Source organism: Melopsittacus undulatus, chromosome 6 (assembly GCF_012275295.1).
Source record: "Melopsittacus undulatus isolate bMelUnd1 chromosome 6, bMelUnd1.mat.Z, whole genome shotgun sequence".
In the NCBI taxonomy this organism is placed as follows: Eukaryota; Metazoa; Chordata; class Aves; order Psittaciformes; family Psittaculidae; genus Melopsittacus; species Melopsittacus undulatus.
In genome coordinates this window covers 21,686,750-21,706,286 of record NC_047532.1, presented here as the reverse complement: position 1 = coordinate 21,706,286, position 19,537 = coordinate 21,686,750, and the positions used below count along the sequence as shown (strand labels likewise).

At 35.2% G+C, this 19,537-nt stretch overlaps 1 protein-coding gene across 5 annotated transcripts in view; it reads left to right on the top strand.

Moving 5' to 3' along the window:
* Positions 1–19,537, top strand: part of USP33 (ubiquitin specific peptidase 33) — a 46,353-nt gene that overhangs the window by 7,643 nt on the left and 19,173 nt on the right. For all 5 annotated transcript variants that reach the window (XR_004080871.2, XM_031050928.2, XM_031050927.2 and 2 more), the window contains exons 2-11: positions 2,251–2,314; positions 2,761–2,866; positions 3,880–3,933; positions 5,995–6,057; positions 8,418–8,570; positions 10,830–10,929; positions 13,460–13,529; positions 16,021–16,134; positions 16,884–16,962; positions 18,966–19,386. Coding sequence is in view for 4 of the 5 variants with exons in the window: in XM_031050928.2 (XP_030906788.1) it covers positions 2,313–2,314; positions 2,761–2,866; positions 3,880–3,933; positions 5,995–6,057; positions 8,418–8,570; positions 10,830–10,929; positions 13,460–13,529; positions 16,021–16,134; positions 16,884–16,962; positions 18,966–19,386 (1,162 nt within the window). In the remaining variant the exon portion in view is untranslated. The remainder of the gene's footprint in view (positions 1–2,250; positions 2,315–2,760; positions 2,867–3,879; positions 3,934–5,994; positions 6,058–8,417; positions 8,571–10,829; positions 10,930–13,459; positions 13,530–16,020; positions 16,135–16,883; positions 16,963–18,965; positions 19,387–19,537) is intronic.

The window sequence follows — 19,537 nt, the reverse complement described above, 5'->3', positions numbered from 1 at the left end:
ACTATCTTGTATCACTGGGGGCATGAAATGGGGTTATGCTCCAGCTTCAGAAGAGGAGTATAAAATGGAATGTAAGAGAAACTACAGAAGTAGATTATTTTTAATTACTGAATATGTGAAGAAGCAACTTTTGGATGAGGTCAGTGCAATGCAGAAGCCTGTGAAAAAGAGAATGTGATAATGAGATACATGGGTAGAGGAAGATAAGCAATCTTTTCAGGTAGAGTAGGAAGTGGTGAAATGACGGAAGGGCAATGAGCAAGGGAGGGGCTTATTCTGGGCTTGCTAGGATTTAGAGATGAAGGATGAATCATGGTTTTGAAATTAATTATACAGTTTAAGACTTTAACATGAAGTTTTACAGAATGTGTTACCAGAGTGAAGTATATTAAGCTGCCAAGGTCATGGCAGTACAGTGAGCTATCACGGTTACTTACAGGGTGGAAGGAAGTGTGTAAAAATTCTGTTAATAGAAAGTGAAAGGCCATTCAGCTTTGCCAGTGTAATAACATACAAAGAATTGTTAACATTAAGTAGACTTCTACAAGGTATGTTCTGCCATATGGACAGGGATAGGGACCACATCTGTGGGGCACGAATTTCATTATGTTTTGGTATTCCTCATCATTATTATGAGAAGTGAGATGCAGACTGCACCAATATACAGAATCTAGTATGAGCAGAAGTCCTGGGGTTGGGTTTGTTCAGCACTGCATTTTTGGATTTGTGTAGTTCCAGGTGTGAAAAGTAGCTATTAAATACAAATCTGGTAGCATGAGGTAAAGTCTTCATTCATTGCTTTGTAGTACTTGGAATAATGCAGTCGGAAAGCTTCTTACATGATAAAAAAAAGTAAGCCTAAAGCTTTCCTAATCCATTGTACAAGTCTTTTAAAGCCCTTGTGTTAAATCAGCATTAATTCACACTGAATTTTTTTCAAGGTTGTCAGGGCTTTATTTGAAACTCCCTTGTACATATTTAATGTTTTAACAGACCTTGCAAAATGTGAAAAAAGAAGCATGCATTCATGTTTCCATTTCTGTTCTGAAAAGGAGCTTTACAGTTCAGAACAGCATGCTAATGTGACTGAAGTTGAGGAGGTTTGGCCTGAAAAAATGTAGTTTTCATATTTGAAGCGTCTTTCACATAGATTACACATGGATGCTGAACTGAGGAAATACTTCTCCATCTGCAGCGTATATTTGAGTAATGCTTTCTAAATGTCATACCACTGGTCCAGGAAGAGAATTTAGACCTCATCTTGAAAAAAATACTGAATTATTAATTTACTGTAATATTTCCAGTCTTGTGAGATGAGTTCTTTAATATTTTATTGAACAGCTGTCAACATGATATTCAAAAACACTGAAAGATACACACACATACTTGAGTATATATATATTTCTGTATAATGCACAAGATTATATATATTTTTAATATATAAATAAAATGTATTTAAGTATATTGATGCAATTATATATATGCATAACTATAATAAATTATAGGAAGTGTTGTAAATTACCCCTATACAAATAATACACAATACTTCTATATTATTTGTAAAGGAATGTTTATAGGAATAATATAGACTATTTATACATATACATGCCCATATATAAAAATCCCCATTTATGACTAAAGGGAGCTGAAATGACTCTTGATTCAAAGCTATCTTATTGCAAGGCAATGAAAGCAAAGATCAAGTCAAAGATAAACTGAAAGTTTACTGGGAAGTGTGTCTGAGATACCTAGGAGGCAAAGTTTGGTTTCCCGCAAGCTGTTAAAGCCCCGTGTTACTTAATGATCAAAGGCGTTATTGGTCACGTAGTGGAAAGAGCAAACCTAAACCTGCCAAAGCAAGCAGGTAAAGTGGAAAGGGGTGCTGATAATGGTGCTAAAGGCTGTGATCTATTGATCACAGAGTGGGCTTCACTGAAGTTAGGATAGAAGTTTAGGTGCAAGTCCTAATAAAAGAATGATAGATTGGGCAGATAATAATTGATCAAAGAAAGCTTAAGAATTCTTGGGATCTAAGAGAGATTGAGGTATCAATAGTAATTAAGTGATAAAGTTCTTGGAAAGTTCTTATCTGCCTGTGGCAATTGGAGTGTTTATACAAAGACAGTATTACTGAGTTTTGTGTTTTCTTTCTGTAAAGTGTCGTGGCTTTCTCTGCACCTATCAAAATGATAATGACAAAGTGACTGTATTTAGCATTCTTTTTCTGATAAGTTTCTATGTCTGCCTCAGAGGCCTTGTATGGAGAGAGAGAACTTGAACAAAAGAAGAGCTCACCCAGTGTTCGGTGCTACATGTGAGTTGCAAGTTTCAGTTTGCTTTTGATATATACCTGAGTATAGAATGTGCCTTTGTAAATAAATAAAAGCAAGATAAAGTTTCCTTCTCCATTGACAAACAAGTCATGTGGATTTTAGCCCTCACAGCTTCAGCACCCTTCAGGAGTGTTGCATAAGATCTCAGGAAGTTAAATAATTAATCCAAACCAGCTTTCCTCCACTCAGGGGATTTAGAAGTCGGCTGTGTTTAATTTGTACTATTGGATTATCTTAGTATTTATGAAGTTATTTATACTAACTTACTTTAGAAAAGCTCATTACTTTAAAAAAGCACATTTTTTAAAATTTATGTGTATGTTGTGTATTAGATATCAAATATTGCTGCCTACTGTAAGGATCGGGTTTTACCCATTCTTTCTTCTGTTGACAAGTGTTTCTCTGCTCTTGCAAATCCCATCTACAGGCTCATAGAAAATACAGATTCTAAAATGTCATCACCCAGCAGCAATTGCCCACACTTGGAATCAGTTGGTGAAATAACAAAAGAGGAGCTGATACAGAAATCTCATGTGAGTTATAGCAGCTTACTTTCTTCCTAACACAGTTAACTCTGGTCACTTACTTTAGCTACATATTTTGTCATGTATTATTAGTTATAAGATGCATTTAAGTGTTAGCCATTGATAAAATATTCTGTACTAGAATAGTGAGGTTTAAATGAAATGCAGGAAGAATTATGGTCTTGATAAAACTGAAAAGATATTTTTCAGTACTTAAGTTATCTTTCCCAGCAGTGTTTTCCAGAGCAAGTAATGAAATTACTAGTTAAAACAGTTAGCGTAACAGCAAGATGAACTTTGTTTTCAGACACTGATTTATCAGTTATTTGGAATATTAATGTAATATAGTATAACTGACTTGGCTCCAAGTAGAAACTCTAATGAAGAAATTTATGCTTAAGTTTTTGTTGGACAACAGTTCACTTTTTGATGGAGGAGCCACAGTTTGAGAAATTGCCCCTCCCTGAACTCTTGGTTTCCAGCTAGTATTAATAAATGGAACAATTAAAGATCTTGTAACCCATTTTAGTAGCTGGGAGGTGTCCATGGTGTTAAATTTCTTTATCTGAAAAGTGTAACAGTGAATTTGCTGAAGAGAGGTTTTTGTAATGTTGCATCTTTTTTGGTAAAGCTTTGCAGGTAGTGTTGCCTTTCTGCAAACAGAAATATGCAGTTGTTACAAGTTCTATCATTGTCATTTCTTTTTATAATAAATTTATGGGAAAGACCACTTTTTAAATTTTTTTTTATAATAATGTAGTATGATATGTGCTTATACTTTATTTAGAAGAACAAATTTGGGTTTAAAATGAAAACTCAGATCTAAATTGTTACTAGAAAAATATGCTCATCTTAAGATTATGAAGCAACCTCAAAATTATGCTGGCTATCAATACATCATTTATTTTGTCTTTGAATTATTCAGCTAGTACTGGGTGTTTTTTCTTGTTTTGTCTGGAAGTTGTGTCTTACTGGTGAAAGTGAATTAAATAATACTTTGCTTATTTGTGTAACTTTGCTAGGGCACTTGTCAGGACTGTAAAGTCAGAGGACCCAACCTTTGGGCGTGCTTAGAGGTAAGTTGTTCTTTTCTATAGTAGGATCCTTTTCTAGTAATCTGTAGATAAAGTTGGTAGTATTTTTTTTTTTCAGAAAACAACTATAATGAAGTTCTTTATTTTCTTCAAGTTATTATTTAAAAGCAAAACCTGTTATGCAGTTCTATATTTTTGAAATTATGTACCCTCTGTCAAGTACTTATTTCTTGTAGTTTAACAATATTGAGTAACAGTCAAAGTTTCTTCCTGAGTTATGATACTTTTTAGCTCTTTAAAAACCAGAAAAATATGTTTACTCTTTTCTCCATATAGGTAGACCTTAAGAATAATACATTATTCCAGAGCAAAGTTTAGCGTACAGAGTTTTTCTGTAAGTCTCTTAGCCTGTGTAGTAATAATATCTAGCAATAAATGTTGATTTTTTTTGCAACATAAAAATGCATTCTGACTTTTGTATTCTTAAGCAAAACAAAGAAAAACCCACCTTATTTTAAAACTTGTGGGAGTTTATATAAACATTCTTCAAACTTTGTATGATTTTTTTTTTACAGTCTTTACAATGGATACAGTTCTTTAGTTCTTATTGAAATAAGCTTTTGTCTTACGCTTCTTGCTGTCTACAAAGCATGTAGTTTTCAGTGTATTTAAAAAAAACAGCTCTGAAAATGTTTCTTCTGATTGATCTGATACCACCAGGAAAATATGTAGCTAATTTATTTTGTAAATGTCTCGCGAGTTCTTCAGACATACAGCTGTTTCCAGAGACTGAAATTCTGCTCTCATAGGCTTGACTTAATATATTGGCAACTATTGTCCAAGTCATGTCATGAAGATGCCAACCTTTGGGTGTATGTATGAGGATTTTTAAAAATCTACTTCATTAGTTTCCTTTTAGTGGATTGTGGTAATAGCTAGGAGTCAGATTATATTGCTCCTTTTATCAATAAGACATAACAATGAAGGAGGAAGGAGACAGTGTTTAATGTGTATTTCTTAGATGTCTTGAAGTTTTTAATTACATACAATAACTCTCTTGGAAGTAGGAAAGGTGTTCAGGGATACAGGTGGGGAAACAGTGTGAAGCTTAAAACGTATTTTGTATTTCTCACTTAGAGCTCTTAAATTGTTACTGAAAAACTCAGTTCCATACCAACATTTCCATAGGAGAGTTTTGTAATTGCAGTAGGACACTTAGTGTCATGCTGTGATGTATCTCCTCTTGGATGAATTGGCATCTTGTCTTCACCTTTTTCATTAGAAAAACATGGTGAGATCCCAGCATGTTAATTATCTGTAACCTAACAAATATCTGTGATTATTTAATATAGAAAATTGACTGTGTTCAGTTGCTATTTGATTGTATAAATTAACATGCTTAATTATACAGATAGCATGCTGTACCCTCCTGATTGTCTTGACTCATGCAAATGAGGAATTAATGAAAATTGCTTAAAGATTGGCAGCTGCAAGATTGCATGCTCAACTCAGCCAAATATGTTTTGCAATTAGCACAATTAAAATCAACAATCAAAATCAACAATTTTGCGTGTTATAATTAGAATGTAGTAAGTATTTAACCATATAGTGCTGCAAACGTATCTAAAGGTGAAAAAACATGAATTGTGAAGTAATACTTTGAAATATAGGCACTGCAGATAGGGCATACAGGCATGTTTGTATGAATGTGTCGTGCTTGAGGCTGTTGTAATTCAGTATTTTAGACACTGGGCTAACTTTATATTTTCTGTAACCATCTCTATAAAATCATAAATTGTAACAAATACATGTTGACTTTAATGCAAACAAATATATCAAAATGGGCAAAAAATTATATTCCAAACACATTAAACATCTAACACTGCCCACCAGTGAGAGGAGTTGAGTTAAATCTTGCAGCATTCTTAGTTGCTTTAGGTGATATTTAACACTTCATGTGCATGTCTCTTGGTTTGTATAGGACTCTGCAAGTTTGAAATATGAATGAATTTTTTTAAAGGGTTTGGCAGTATATTCCTATTCTGTAAATCTGTTTGATGACACTTTTTAATTCTGTGTATTTCCTCATATCTTACTCAACAGAACAGATGTACATATGTTGGCTGTGGTGAATCCTATGTTGATCACAGTACCACCCATTCCCAGGTATGTACATTAGTTCGTAATACAGTTACTTGAAGCAGTGAAGTAGAGTTAGAGAACTTTTTTACTCATTTTGGTGAAGTCAATAACCTGTGTTAATGTAGCTGGAAGCTTGATTTGGTCTTTCTAATGTAGGAGCATGAGAGTTTAGTCTTTTTTGCAGCTGCGTAATTATGTAATTCTGACATTGTACTTTGTAAAAGAACATGGTGAAAATTAAAAGAACAACAACAATTGGAGGTGATTTTCAAGATGCATAGGCAAAAGATTTCTTGAGTACTTCCACTTCTATGAAGTATTTCACTCTTCAGTCTGACTTTTTACAGTTGCGGCTGCCTGATAGAAGGCAGTTGGATTAATGAAGATAAAAGCTGAACAGGTGTAATGAAGTATAACTTACCAGAAACAGGTGCTTTGTTTCTGTGTTATGTTCCCTGTTCCAGTGACTACAGATGAAGAAACTTTAGACTGAGCCAGGCATGTCCTTTCCTGCTATTCCCTGATTTTTTTGATCCAGCTTGGTAGAAGCAGTGGAGCGTGTGCACTAAGTTCCACAGCATGTCAAATTCTGGCAAGGTTGGACAACTTGAGTGCATCTGTTTGGGTCTTAAACTCGCTGTCTGTTCTGTGCACACACATGTACAAGCAAAACATTTACCAAAATAAAGCAAAGGAGATGTATCATTTTCTCTTAACAAATATACTGAGGACAGAAGGATAGCAGTTTTATTAACGTGTCATTTCACAATTGCTGACTTTCCAATTAAATTAAATTCTTACTTCTACTTTACAGTTTGTTGATCGGAAAATACATCTAAGGTTCCACACTGGGCAATTTTTGGTCCCTAAAAATGCTAACATCCCCCGCCTTGAATATGAAAATGAACAAATGGTATATATCAGAGGCTTACGAGAAATATGTTTTATGTCTGCATTGTACCAGCACTCCTGATTTTTTCCCAGGCAGGGCCTTGAGAGGAGTACGTTTTTGTACAAATCAATAGCACAGTAATATAAATCTATCTAATTTTTTTTGTTAGCTAACTGTTTAAGCTGTATTACAGTTCTAAAACTTTTACAATAGATACATTTATGAGCTGCTTGTAGTTCAGTTGTAGAACAGATGGTCCCCGATTTTCTTGCTTACAGTTTTATACTTCTTGGCTTTCTACAGTATTTTATTCCTGTTTTACATGCTGGTTTAGAATGTTACTTACTTGCCAGGTAAGAAAGGGCTTGAGTAGTTTTCTTGCTGTTGATGACATCCTTCTCTTGATTATCCCGTTACTTAACTTCTGAATAGTGAACCCTCTTCTGGGTTGCCTCACCCCCCAGTAAACAGCTCAGTAAAGTCACTGAGAGAAACAAGGTTGACATGAAACAGTTCATTGTGCCCACGTCAACAAAATTAATAAGCTGTTGCTCTGAAGACTTGTAATTATTTATGCAGCTGAAGCTGCAGAATCAAGCATGTTCTCATTATCAAAATTGTCTGAGATATTGATGTAATCTGATGGTTTTTAGGAGGGGGAGGGCTACCTAATGAAATTGTAGCCCACAGTTTATATTAAAAATACTGTTCCTGTACAAGGCCTTATAAAATGAGGGGAGGAGGAACCTGGGAATCCTGCAGCAGTCGTAATATTTTCCTAATTTCTAGAACATCCCTCATTGTCTTTAAATCTGGCTGATGTTGATATATAAAGAAGAAATACAGGAAAGATTGGTGGAAATATTTGGAAAATCATTAGCAACTGAGTACACAGTCTTACAGTAAGCAAAGAGGTTAAAAAGGTGAAAATTAGAACAATAAAAATATTCTCCCATCTGTCAAATTTTTACATTGCTTCACAGTCTGAAGCTGTCAACAAATAACTGAGTCTGGAATATATGTTTTGATATGAGCACCTGGTACTGTAACTCAACTAAGATTCTTATCTTACTGTTCTGATTGATTGTTAAATAGCTTGAATTTTCTACAACAAACCTGTAGAAACAAATACTGTACTTATTATAGAGGAGGCAGCTGCCGTTACAACCAATAGGAGACATTCCTGGAAAGCTGGTTTGTTGTGAATTGTAACACTTCTGACAATACGCTTTCTTCTTACTTTTGTAATTGCACAGAGGCATGTCAGATATGACAGTGGCTCTAGATTCTGACTGTGGCTTGTTGTTAATTAGTCACTTGTACTAAAAATGAGTGTTGGAGAGTTTGTGCTACAATTTCAGTAATTGCTGATTTTTAATATTCTAACATATTTGTTTCATTGTTGAAAGATGTAGAATTTTAATACTTCTAGCTTGCACGTATCGGTATTCCAAATTTCTGAATCACAGTTTTGATTTTTGTTCTGTTTTAGGAGACAAAACACTGTCTAACTGTCAATCTTACTACACTCCGTGTTTGGTGTTATGCCTGTAGTAAGGAAGTATTCCTGGATAGAAAATTAGGATCTCATTCTCCTCTACCAAATGCAAGACTGTCTCACCAAGCACAAGAAAATAGTGTGCAGGTATTTTTTAATCCAGTGAAACAAAAGCACCTGTCGCTTTGCATTAAGTATTATGTCTTCCCCCACATGAGACACTGACTTTTCCTCCTTTCTTGTGGATGAACTTCTGTTAATTTCTATTTTCATAACATTTCTTTAAAAAGATGGTGCCCATCTTCTATGTTCTGTCTCTGTGTACTGCATGCTTCCTAAAAATGCTTTTTTCATCTTACTGTCTAACAGTTTGTAGTCTACATTAAACTGTAAGGTACAGAAAAAGCATAGGGTTAAAATTAAGGTCACAAGACTGGAGCAGTTCCACTGTGCTTCTTCATTTCCATCTCTTGAAAATGTTGTTTCCAGAAGTCACTAGAGTAATTGCTGGCTAACTTTCAAGGAGCAACAAAATACTTTCATACGTGTTTATGGATACTTGCTTAAGATACAAATTCATTCATACAATCTGAGTATTTTTAGTGAAATATATGCTAATTATTAATCTGATTCAGCTAATCATATAAGGCATATAAGGGATTCCTGTGGCTTAGCTTCTGAGGTTTAAACCTGTCTATTCTTTAGTTTTGAGAAATGACTGAAAAGGCGTTGATTTTTGTGTATGTATGCGTGTGTGGGAGAGTTTTTCTGGTGAAGTGGCATACACACGAACACTCCTGAATAGGTAGGAATTTAACTACTATGCAAGAATTTACTAAGAAGGCAATAGTAACCTGTGTATATTCTATAAGTGCGTGTAATTTCAATGTAGAATGACAAGTATGTCGTGTTATATACATGTGGAAAAATATGTATCAAACTATAAATTAGGATAATGCTATTAGTATTCTGTGGCACCAGAACAGTGCCAAGAAGCAAAATACGTTCAGTATCAGGGGTGTTCAAATTAATTGAGTAAAACACAGACTTAAGATTGTACTGCTTTAGATGATTATGGCATCAAAGACAAGACTGTATACAAAGTGCTTAGCTGTTCCTAACCACACACTTATTAACATTTAACATAGTAACTGATGAGTAAAATAATGAATAAAGGATTAGGTAGTATTGGAGACAAAGGGAAAAAAAATTAGCAAAGCAAGACTTACACAGAGTGCTTTGAAATATGCTGTTTGCTTGTCTGTTCTCCAATTTCAACAATGTTTAGATTTGGCTTGTTATTTTGTTACCTTCTAGTTCCACTAGTCTTTACTAACATTGATACTGTTCACTCTGGTAATATATTTTGTAGAAAAGTGCTGTCATGGAGATAGTTATGCTGCAATTTCTTAAGTGTAAATGTTATAATGCAAATAATCTGGAAAAAAGGTATTCATTTATTGCATATTTAATAGACTTATATAAAAATTACAGATAACAGTTAAAACTGACACAGGTGTGAGTACAATATTTCTAAAATTGTTTTGCTTGAGCTATGGAAGAGGTACCGTGATGCACAGACTAGGGCTAGACAGAAAGATGGGCAGGTTTTCAATGTGTGTAGAAGGGGCATCCTTTAATATTTTCACTTTTAAGTTTAGTATTTCGTATGAATGTTACCTGATAATTTTCTCATAAAATGCCACCAGCTTATTAGGAATAGTTCCATTAGAATATGATTTTTTTAAAATATCTGTTGGCCAGAATTTCTGGTGACTTGATATAAAGCTGCCTTCAGAAGTCTGAACTTCTGTTATACTTAACGTGTTCTAATCTTCTAAGGAAATTGGTATGATATACAGAAAAAATCAATAGAACTTATAAAGTCTGTCAGATGTTTTGTTTAGAATGTTTATTTATGTGCTCACAAAGAGCTTATCATGCAGTAGATGTCTGCCTGCCTAATACTATGCTCTTCTATTTGTATATTTTGCTTCAAGTGGTTTCATTTGTCTTCCTTAAATGTAGTGAGCCATCTGGTGGCACATCAAAATCATATACACTAACTTTTTTGTAATGATTGCTGTATTAGCTTTTCAGTGCTGGCTTATTGTATGTAATTGAAGGGAAAGAAATACTATAATTTGCTTTGTTTGGACTCTTCAGCTGTTGGCATAAAATCATGCAGTGTTGTCACTGCTAATCTGAAGCAAAAGTGTGTGGTTTTCTTTAGTAAACTTTCTCAGGATAGTTGTAAAATCCTGTTATTTATGTGCAGTGAGATTTCAAAATGCGTTCACATAACTTTGAGTTCCTATATTTGTTGATGAAATTATATGTGAGCTTAATTAAGAGGAAAATTGATGAATGAAAGTAAATATACCTTTTTCTTTTTTTCCACATAAGGATTTTAAAATACCTAGTAATCCCACACTGAAGACTCCACTAGCAGCTGTATTTGATGACTTAGATATAGAAGTGGAAGAAGATGAGTTAAAGACTAGAGGTAATAAAAGCAAAATCCAATGCTATATTGACCTTTCTTGTGTTTATATGTCTCCAAGTCTTTTTTCCAGTTATATATTAACTCTCTTCTGAGTGGAAGCAGTCTTCACTTACCTTCAGAACAGGGGCTGTGGTGATAAGTGCAGTGCACCTGGGCAAGCAGCAACAGAAAAAAATGCACGTTGGAGTAATTTTTAGTGTAGCTGGTGTTGTAGGCACACTGGTGAAAGCAGTTTTTTTTTTTATAAAATATTTTTATTTTATAAAACATACAAAATGCTTTCTCTTGTCCTAAAAGGTTCTTGATTTTGATGCGGTCCTGCATTTTGCTAACCCTTTTCTGAGACTAGTATCCCAGTATAGGTTTCTTGGGGTTTTTATTTGGTTGTTTTGGGGAGTTTTTTGGTGTTTTGTTTTGGGTTTGTGGGTTTTGGGGTTTTGTTTCCTTGGGTTTTTTGGGTTTTTTTTTTCCCTTTCAGTAATGGATTTTACGCACTGCCAAACTTCCTGGTATGAAATGTTACCCCACCTTAATATTAAACTATTGTAAAGATGAAAATGAGAGTGGGTGAGCAGTGAAGCCTTAATTTCTTAATTCATAAAAGAACATAATAATTACTATTTCTTATAAGTCTCAGATTTTTATTGATTTATTATTTTTTTAAAAAAAGGATATGTGCATTTGTTTAATCTATTGAACTATTTTTATCTCAGCCCACAGGTGTTCTCATTTTTACTGTTATGATTTTCTCCCCTATCCTACTATTCAGGAATGAGTAAACAGCTGTGTGGTGCTCAATAGCTGACTGTGGTTAAACCACAGCAATGGATCTCATTTCTCCTTTACTACCTAAAGCTCTACTGCCAGCTCTACCTCTGCTAAGCCTGCAGGCATTGGCCAGAAAAAAACTGCTTTGCTCCTTCTGTTATCTGGCACGGTCTTTCTCAATATGTCACCACCCCACTTATTTGCCATCTGCTCTTGGATCATTAAACCATGTGTTTTAGTCCCAGTTACTTTCTCCTACCAATGTGTGTATTTGTATATTTTCTTGTTCTATTAATATTTCTGGGAATGTAACTTGTAAAAAGTAATTTACAAGTAGAATTGCATCGAAGTTCCAGTAATATTGGTGCGACTGTGTTAATACATTCTTCAAATTAAAGGAAAAAAAATCTTTAGCTCCATTTTAACTTTGTTCTTAGAATTTTTTTAAATGCTTTTTATGAAGCAAACATTAGAATATACTTTTGCAAGAAAAGAAGTCTTTTCAAAAACTTTACTTGCAACACAGCAGGCTGGAGAACTGCAGTGAGAGTGTGCTTCTGATATATCTTCTGCTGTTAAGTAAAATTAAAAAATCTTGTAACTGTTCTTACTTTCCAGTTCCAGTAAGAATGACCATCCTTTTTGTAGCAGAAATCAGAAGGGGTGTAATGCAAGTCCAAATGTAGGAAGCAGGACTATATTTCCATTGAGACAGATAAAAGAATCTTTTAAAACTTCATTTTTAAGTTTTGTGTATTAGAAAATTCAGCGGAAGTAATCAAACTGTTTAATAGACATAAAAGGTTTGTCTTACAATGTTTTATTTTTCTGCCACAGACTCAAAGAATTGGTAGGTCCTATCCTTCAAGGATTGCATAGAGCCAGTGGTGTTGACTGCTGTATAGATTGTTCTTTGCTTATAAATGTAATGTTTTATCATACAAAAGCAATTTTATTTTAAAACAGATTAAACACCTCAATAGCTACAAATAGCAAGTATTTCAGTGTCATTTTTTAAATTGAGATCATATAATAATTACGACTTCTTTAAATAGCCTCTCCTCAAATATTTAGAGAATGTTTTCCATGACTCCATAATCATTGCAAGAATATACATGAATTGTATCTTTTATGTGTGGAAAAACTAATGAGTGTATCAGTAAAGAAAGTAAACAATCTGGGCTTGAAAGTAAATTCTGTGGGAAAGGCTAAACTGAGCAGTCTGTATTTCAGAATACACATATATAATTGGCATAGAAAAAGACCAATTCTAGGTAATTCTGATTCTGGAATAATCACGTTCTGAGTAGGTTTTGAAAGTTTAGTGTAAACTGACTACTCTCATGAACTAGAGACAGAAGAATTAAATCTGTCTTGAGAAGCTTTTGATAGTATGGCTATGAATGAAGTATAGCAACAATTTTAATGAACAGGTAAATCATTAAGTTCAAGTGAAACATAAATATTGATAAACATTTTAAATTGCAATCTGCAGCTGTCGTAAAACATCAAAAGTTAGTAAGATGAAATACAATCTTGTCTGAAGTGCTTTAGTCAGTCAAAATCAAAACACTTAATTACTAATTCTATTTAGATTAGTATTCCTTTAGGAGTCCTATGTTTCTTTTAGTTACAACTCTGCATTATAATTGGCATCAGAAGTGTTACATATGTATTTTAATTAGTACATATTTCCTAGGAAATGTTTTCCTTAACATGTATTGGATTAACAGACTTGCTGAATGTTCATTCTGTTTCTCAGGTCTAACAGGATTAAAAAATATTGGAAACACTTGTTACATGAATGCAGCTTTACAAGCTCTTTCAAACTGGTAAGGAAAATTATTGTAAATGGGTTTTGTATTTGCTTACTCACGCATTTGGTAAGGATGGACTTAATGAATTTGAAGGGCTGCACTACTATGTGAGAGTCCTACTCCTGGGTCGGAGCAATCCCAGGCACAGCTACAGGTTGGGCGAAAAGGAAATTCAGTGCAGCCCTGCGGAGAAGGACTTGGGGGTGTGGGTCGATGAGAAAATAAACATGAGCCAGCTTCAGTGTGCGCTCACAGCCCAGAAAACCAACTGTATTGTGGGCTGCATCAAAAGAAGTGTGACCAGCAGGTCAGAGGAGGTGATCCTGCCCCTCTACACTGCTCTTGTGCAACCCCACTTGGAGTATTGTGTGTAGTTCTGGTGCCCTCAACATAAAAAGGACATGGAACTGTTGGAACAAGTCCAGAGGAGGGCCACGAGGATGGTCAGGGGACTGGAGCACCTCCTGTATGAAGACAGGCTGAGAAAGTTGGGGCTGTTCAGCCTGGAGAAGGCTGCATGGAGACCTCATAGCAGCCTTCCAGTATCTGAAGGAGGCCTACAGGGATGCTGGTGAGAGAATTCATTAGGGACTGTAGTGATAGGACAAGGGTTAACAGGTTCAAACTTAAACAGCAGAGGTTTAGATTGGATATAAGGAAGAAATTCTTTACTGTTAGGGTGGTGAGATACTGGAATGGGTTGCCCAGGGAGGTTGTGAATGCTCCATCCCTGGCAGTGTTCAAGGCCAGGTTGGATGAAGCCTTGGGTGATATGATTTAGTGTGAGGTGTCCCTACCCATGGCAGGGGGGTTGGAACTGGATGATCTTAAGGTCCTTTCAAACCGTAACTATTCTATGATTCTATGAATACATGTATTTATTAAATCTCAGTCATATCCTACAAACAGTTGTGTTACTGACTGATGGGGGAAAAGAAAAAAAGCATTACGGCGTATGGGTTGCTCAGCTTTTTCCCTGTTTCATTATAGTTCTTCACTGTCCTAAATAAAAAATATATGCAGTTCTACAAATAAGAAGAAAATCTGGTAATAGGTTGGGTTTTCTTTTCTGTTAGAGAAGAAATCAAAGCAAATACATAAACATAAATCCTAATTAAAAAAGGGAGACATGTTAGATCAAAAGCTCCAAATTCAGTCCTTACAAATACATCCGGGCCATTCTGTGCTAAATCATATCAGGAACTGCTAGAATGCAAAATCTTGTCATCCCATGAAGGTACCAGACAAGTTCATGAAAGAGGAATCTACAAAAGCTGAACGTATAAAAACACTAGAAATGGTTAGCTAGGGACAGTACTTGAGTATATATCATAAATACTTTGTGCATGTGCTTTTGGCTGAAATCCATGACAAGACCCAGGGCTAAGTAGACCTCACTGAGATCCTTAGTTGAGGGAGAGGAGAACTAAAGAAAATCTCTTTAGAAGGTAAAAATAGCAGACAAAGCATCTAATAATGAGGAAGTTATTTAGCTGAGAAATTCCAAATTTTGCAGTTATTCTGGGAAATTTCTTTTCTTAGATGAAAATAAGGTCCAATCTATTTGACAGACCGTGACTTCAGAAGGGGATTGAAGGGAATGGAGAGGGTATTTGAGTTGGCAGAACTGTCTGAAGTAAACAGATAAATCATTTAAGTATAAATTACTGACCTACAAACATAGAATCATCATAGAATCAAGGAACAGTTTGGGCTGGAAGGGTCGTTAAAGCTCATCTAGTTCCATGCTTCTGCCATGGGCAGGATGACCTTCCACTAGACCAGGTTGCTCAAAGCCCCATCCAACTTGGCCTTGAACGCTGCCAGGAGTGGGGCAGCAATAGCTTCTCTAAGCAAACTGTGCCAGTGTCTCATCACCCTCACAAGGAAGAACTTCTTCCAAATATCTAATCTAAATCTCCCCTCTTTCAATTATAAACCATTCCCACTTGTCTTATCTCTATATGCCCTTGTGAAAAAAATGTCCCTCTTCAGCTTTCTTGTAGATCCTCTTTAGGTAAAGGAAGGGCTGCTTTGGGGTCTGTCTGGAGCTTTCTGTTCTCCAGGCTAAACCACCCCAGCTCTCTCTGCCTGTATTCCTGGGAGAGGTGCTCCAGCCCACTCACTATGTTTGTGGCTGTCCTCTGGATTCATTCTAACAAGTCCACATCCTGGTTATGTTGAGGGCCTCAGAGCTGAACACAGTACTTTAGGTGAGGTTCTCATAGGGGCAGAGTAGACAGGGAAAATCACCTTGCATTTGAATCCCACAGTTCTGGTGCTCTAACAAATGTCACTATGTCTTTGAGGAGCAGCGTTGCTGTATTGCTGAAGTTGCCCTACTGGAAAATGTTTGGTTGTAGCATTTAAGGATGTAGGAAATGGAATTGTTCAGTTACAATAGTATTACACTTGTTTTTTCCAATAATCTTATGTGAAATGCACATTTCGTTTTGTATTTTAACAACCTGAAGAAAAAACACTCTATTTTCTTCTTTTTAATCAGTCCACCTTTGACACACTTTTTTCTTGACTGTGGAGGCTTAGCCCGGACAGATAAGAAACCAGCAATTTGTAAAAGTTACCTCAAGCTGATGACAGAACTCTGGCACAAAAGCAGGTATTGTATCCTTTTGGGGTTTAAATGGTTATAAATAAACTCCAGAGTCAGGACAGATTAATGCATCCTTCCCAGGGTTCTAATTTTTATTCTGTATCATCGAATTACTCTTATAAATTAAGGAAGGAGAGACTAAGTTGCAGGATTAAAACACTCCTTATAACCTGTTTGTTTCCATAGCTACCAAAGATAGTACAAATAATTGATGTACGTTCTTCTAGTAAGGAAGTTCTAAAAAGAAGTAGATTATAAACACTGTGCAAAGTAGATTTAAGCTTTCAAAAAATGTTTATATGTATCAGAAATAATCTAAAATGTTCAACTACTTTATCTCTGTGTTCTTCATTCTGCTCGATGTTTTATCAGTTTCTCATATTTCTTTATGTGGAATTTGTTATCTCTGCCTAATACTGCGTTCAAGACTTCATTCAATACTTTGAAAATACTTCAAAATATAAGTACAAAGATAGAGAAACAGTAATTGGGCATAGTGCCAGCTGCATGCCTGATCTGTCACTTGGTTCTCTAGTAAGAAATGTGGCCTAAAAGGCTTGATACAGTCTCTGTTTCTGTTAGATAGCAGATTTAAAAAAAAAAAAGTATAATTAAGAATTCAATACTAGTATACTACTGGTGTTACATATGTTACAGTTGAGTTGCACTTATGATCCCAGTTAAGACAGAAAGTTTCCTTTAAATGCTTGCTTTTTTATATATACTTACATATTTAAAACTTTTTATTTCTTTAGACCTGGTTCTGTTGTTCCTACTGGTTTATTTCAAGGAATTAAAACTGTTAATCCTACATTTCGAGGCTACTCTCAACAGGTAAAACCTTCTGATCTAAAATCTGCCGAAGCTGTAAAATTCTCTCATATTTTGAAATCTAATGCTTGAGATACCATGCTTCCTATATTTGTTGAAAGCAATAGCAGCATAAACTTTATATGCTTCAAATGTAGATCAACTGAAATGGAAAATGGAACCAGCAGCAGTTAAGTCAGGTTTTATGTTCATTGATATCAAATTCTTTAAAGGCCTTCAGCTTCTGAGAATAACTCAAGTCCCAGAAAACAAAATAAAGGTGTTTAAAAATAAAAAAAAAAGATAAAATAGATTTTTAATATTTGTTACCAGTTATGGTTTCTTTTAAATCTAAGTATACAATATCCAGTTTTCATTTATTACCTTTTAAAAAACTGCTCTGTGTTTTGTAAGCAGTATTGTAGGAGCTCCGGTATGGATTATTATATAGTAAAAGCATTCTTTAATTATCCTTCAGTATCTTGCTGCATTCACACATTTTGCAGTACGTCGTTAAAAGCTTTTTGGCTACAGGAAGAATTAAAACCCTGTAATTAGAAAACCTTACTAAGATCTTCCAGGAATCTGCTGTTATTCAAAGGAATTCTGCTAGCATGTTTCATATTTGTGAGGTGGAGGATTAGAATACATTTTAATGTTCAAATACTGCATGTAGCTGTAAAGTAAATGTTTAAATAGTAATCTCAGCGGGATTTAGTTTACTCATGGGCTTCTGAAGAGCCACGTGCATTTCTGGAAAAGCAGAAAGTCAATCCTGATAATTGAAAAGAAGCTGTATGGAAACTTGGTTCTCGCAGCTTTGAACACTGAGAATGTGTTTTTCCATGCAGGGCAACACTTAGTGAGAACTCTTTTAGGTTCTATGTGGATCACACTTCACTTGTATGTTTAGTATGTTTCATGGCAACAATTAAAACAAAGCAAATCTTTCATGACCAATGTTCTCCTGTTGCCCAGCCTCACAAATTGGGCAGCCAGTTAGGCAGCCAAATCCAGTCTCCTGGCAGAAAAAGGAATTCTTTTGTTCAGTGAAGAATGTTTATCAGTTAAGCTGTGTCTTAAGGTTTGAGTCTGGTTTTTTTTGTGTAAAAGTATTACTAGCAAATAGGCATATTAGGTTTTTTGGTTTGGTTTTTTTTTCATTATTCAAAAGCCAAAACTGAATCTGATAGTTCTAGTTTCTGAGAAAAAGAATGTTTTCTAGTCTGCAGTTGTGAGCTTAGTAAGTAATTGTTGTGCTGGATGGTGATACTGAGCAGCAGAAACTATTTTTATGAACAACCAAAATACAGAAAGGAAAACGGAAGAAAATAGAAGCAGTAGCAGTTGCCAAGGAGAGGCTATTGTTTTCTCCCACGCTTGTTTTATTAGATATTCTCCATTGCCAGGAACCAAGCTGCTACGTGGATTGTTGAAATTTGGTGCCTCTTAAGATAATTCAAAACACAGATTAGACTTGTAGTAAATCTTCACAGCTCTTTGTGGAAATACTGATAGTTGGTGAGTCTCGTCCAGGCTTGGGAAGAATTCAAATCTTGTTGCCAGTGTGATGCAATTGGAAAGATAGGATAAGTACAACATAACACTTCTTAATAAAGTCCTGCCATGCCCAGTGAAAGTAAGGCTCAGATTGCTTTGCTTGAAGATGCTGCATAAGGTTTAAAAAAAACTGTCCTGAAAACATTCCATTACCAGCAGAGCTGGGGTCTGGCCCCAGTGTTGGTAGTTGCTTGAGTTACACTTGTTGTTGAAATAAACTTTTTGGGAATAGAAGTGTTTTGGAGGAAACTCATAAGATTACATGCAGGAAATGGGCACAGGAAACAAACATGATCTGGTAATGAAAATTCTTTTGAACTTCAGACCTGAGACAGAGACATTTAACTTACTCCTCTTTAACAGCCAGCTGCAGCTTTTGGTTTAGTTACCTGTATCTTTTCCTGATATGACTTTAATTTCTTCCAAACATCATGGAATAATATCATAAAACTTGTTTAAAATCCTAGGATGCACAAGAATTTTTGCGTTGTCTAATGGATTTGCTTCACGAAGAACTTAAAGAACCAGTTGTAGAACTGGAAGATGTCCAGCCCACAAGTATTGAAGACAGTATGGAAGAAGACAAGAGCCAGTCAGATGTAGGCTTTCAGCCCTGTGAATCCTGTGGTACCTGTGATAAAACAGAAAATGACTCTATTTTCAAACCTGTCTTAGAGGATTCTGCAGAGACAACCATGTTAATTCAGGATGATGATAACAACTCAGTCACATCCAAAGACTGGCAGAAAGAAAAAATATCAAGCAACAAGCTGAAGCGAGCTAATTCTATAGAAGATTTTGAAAAAGACACAAATACTGCTTCAGAGACCACTGAATTTTTAAATAATCAAGGAACTGTGAAAGTACAGATACACAGCAGATTCTCAGGTAATACATTGCTAATGTGCAATTGAAATAGTAAAATTCTTAGCTGGAATATCTGTGGAAAAGAGTTGTAGAACAAATAGTGTAGAGGTACAGGTCAAATAGGGTAGGCTGATTGACTTTAGGCAATGCACCTTCCTTATTTACTTTTCAG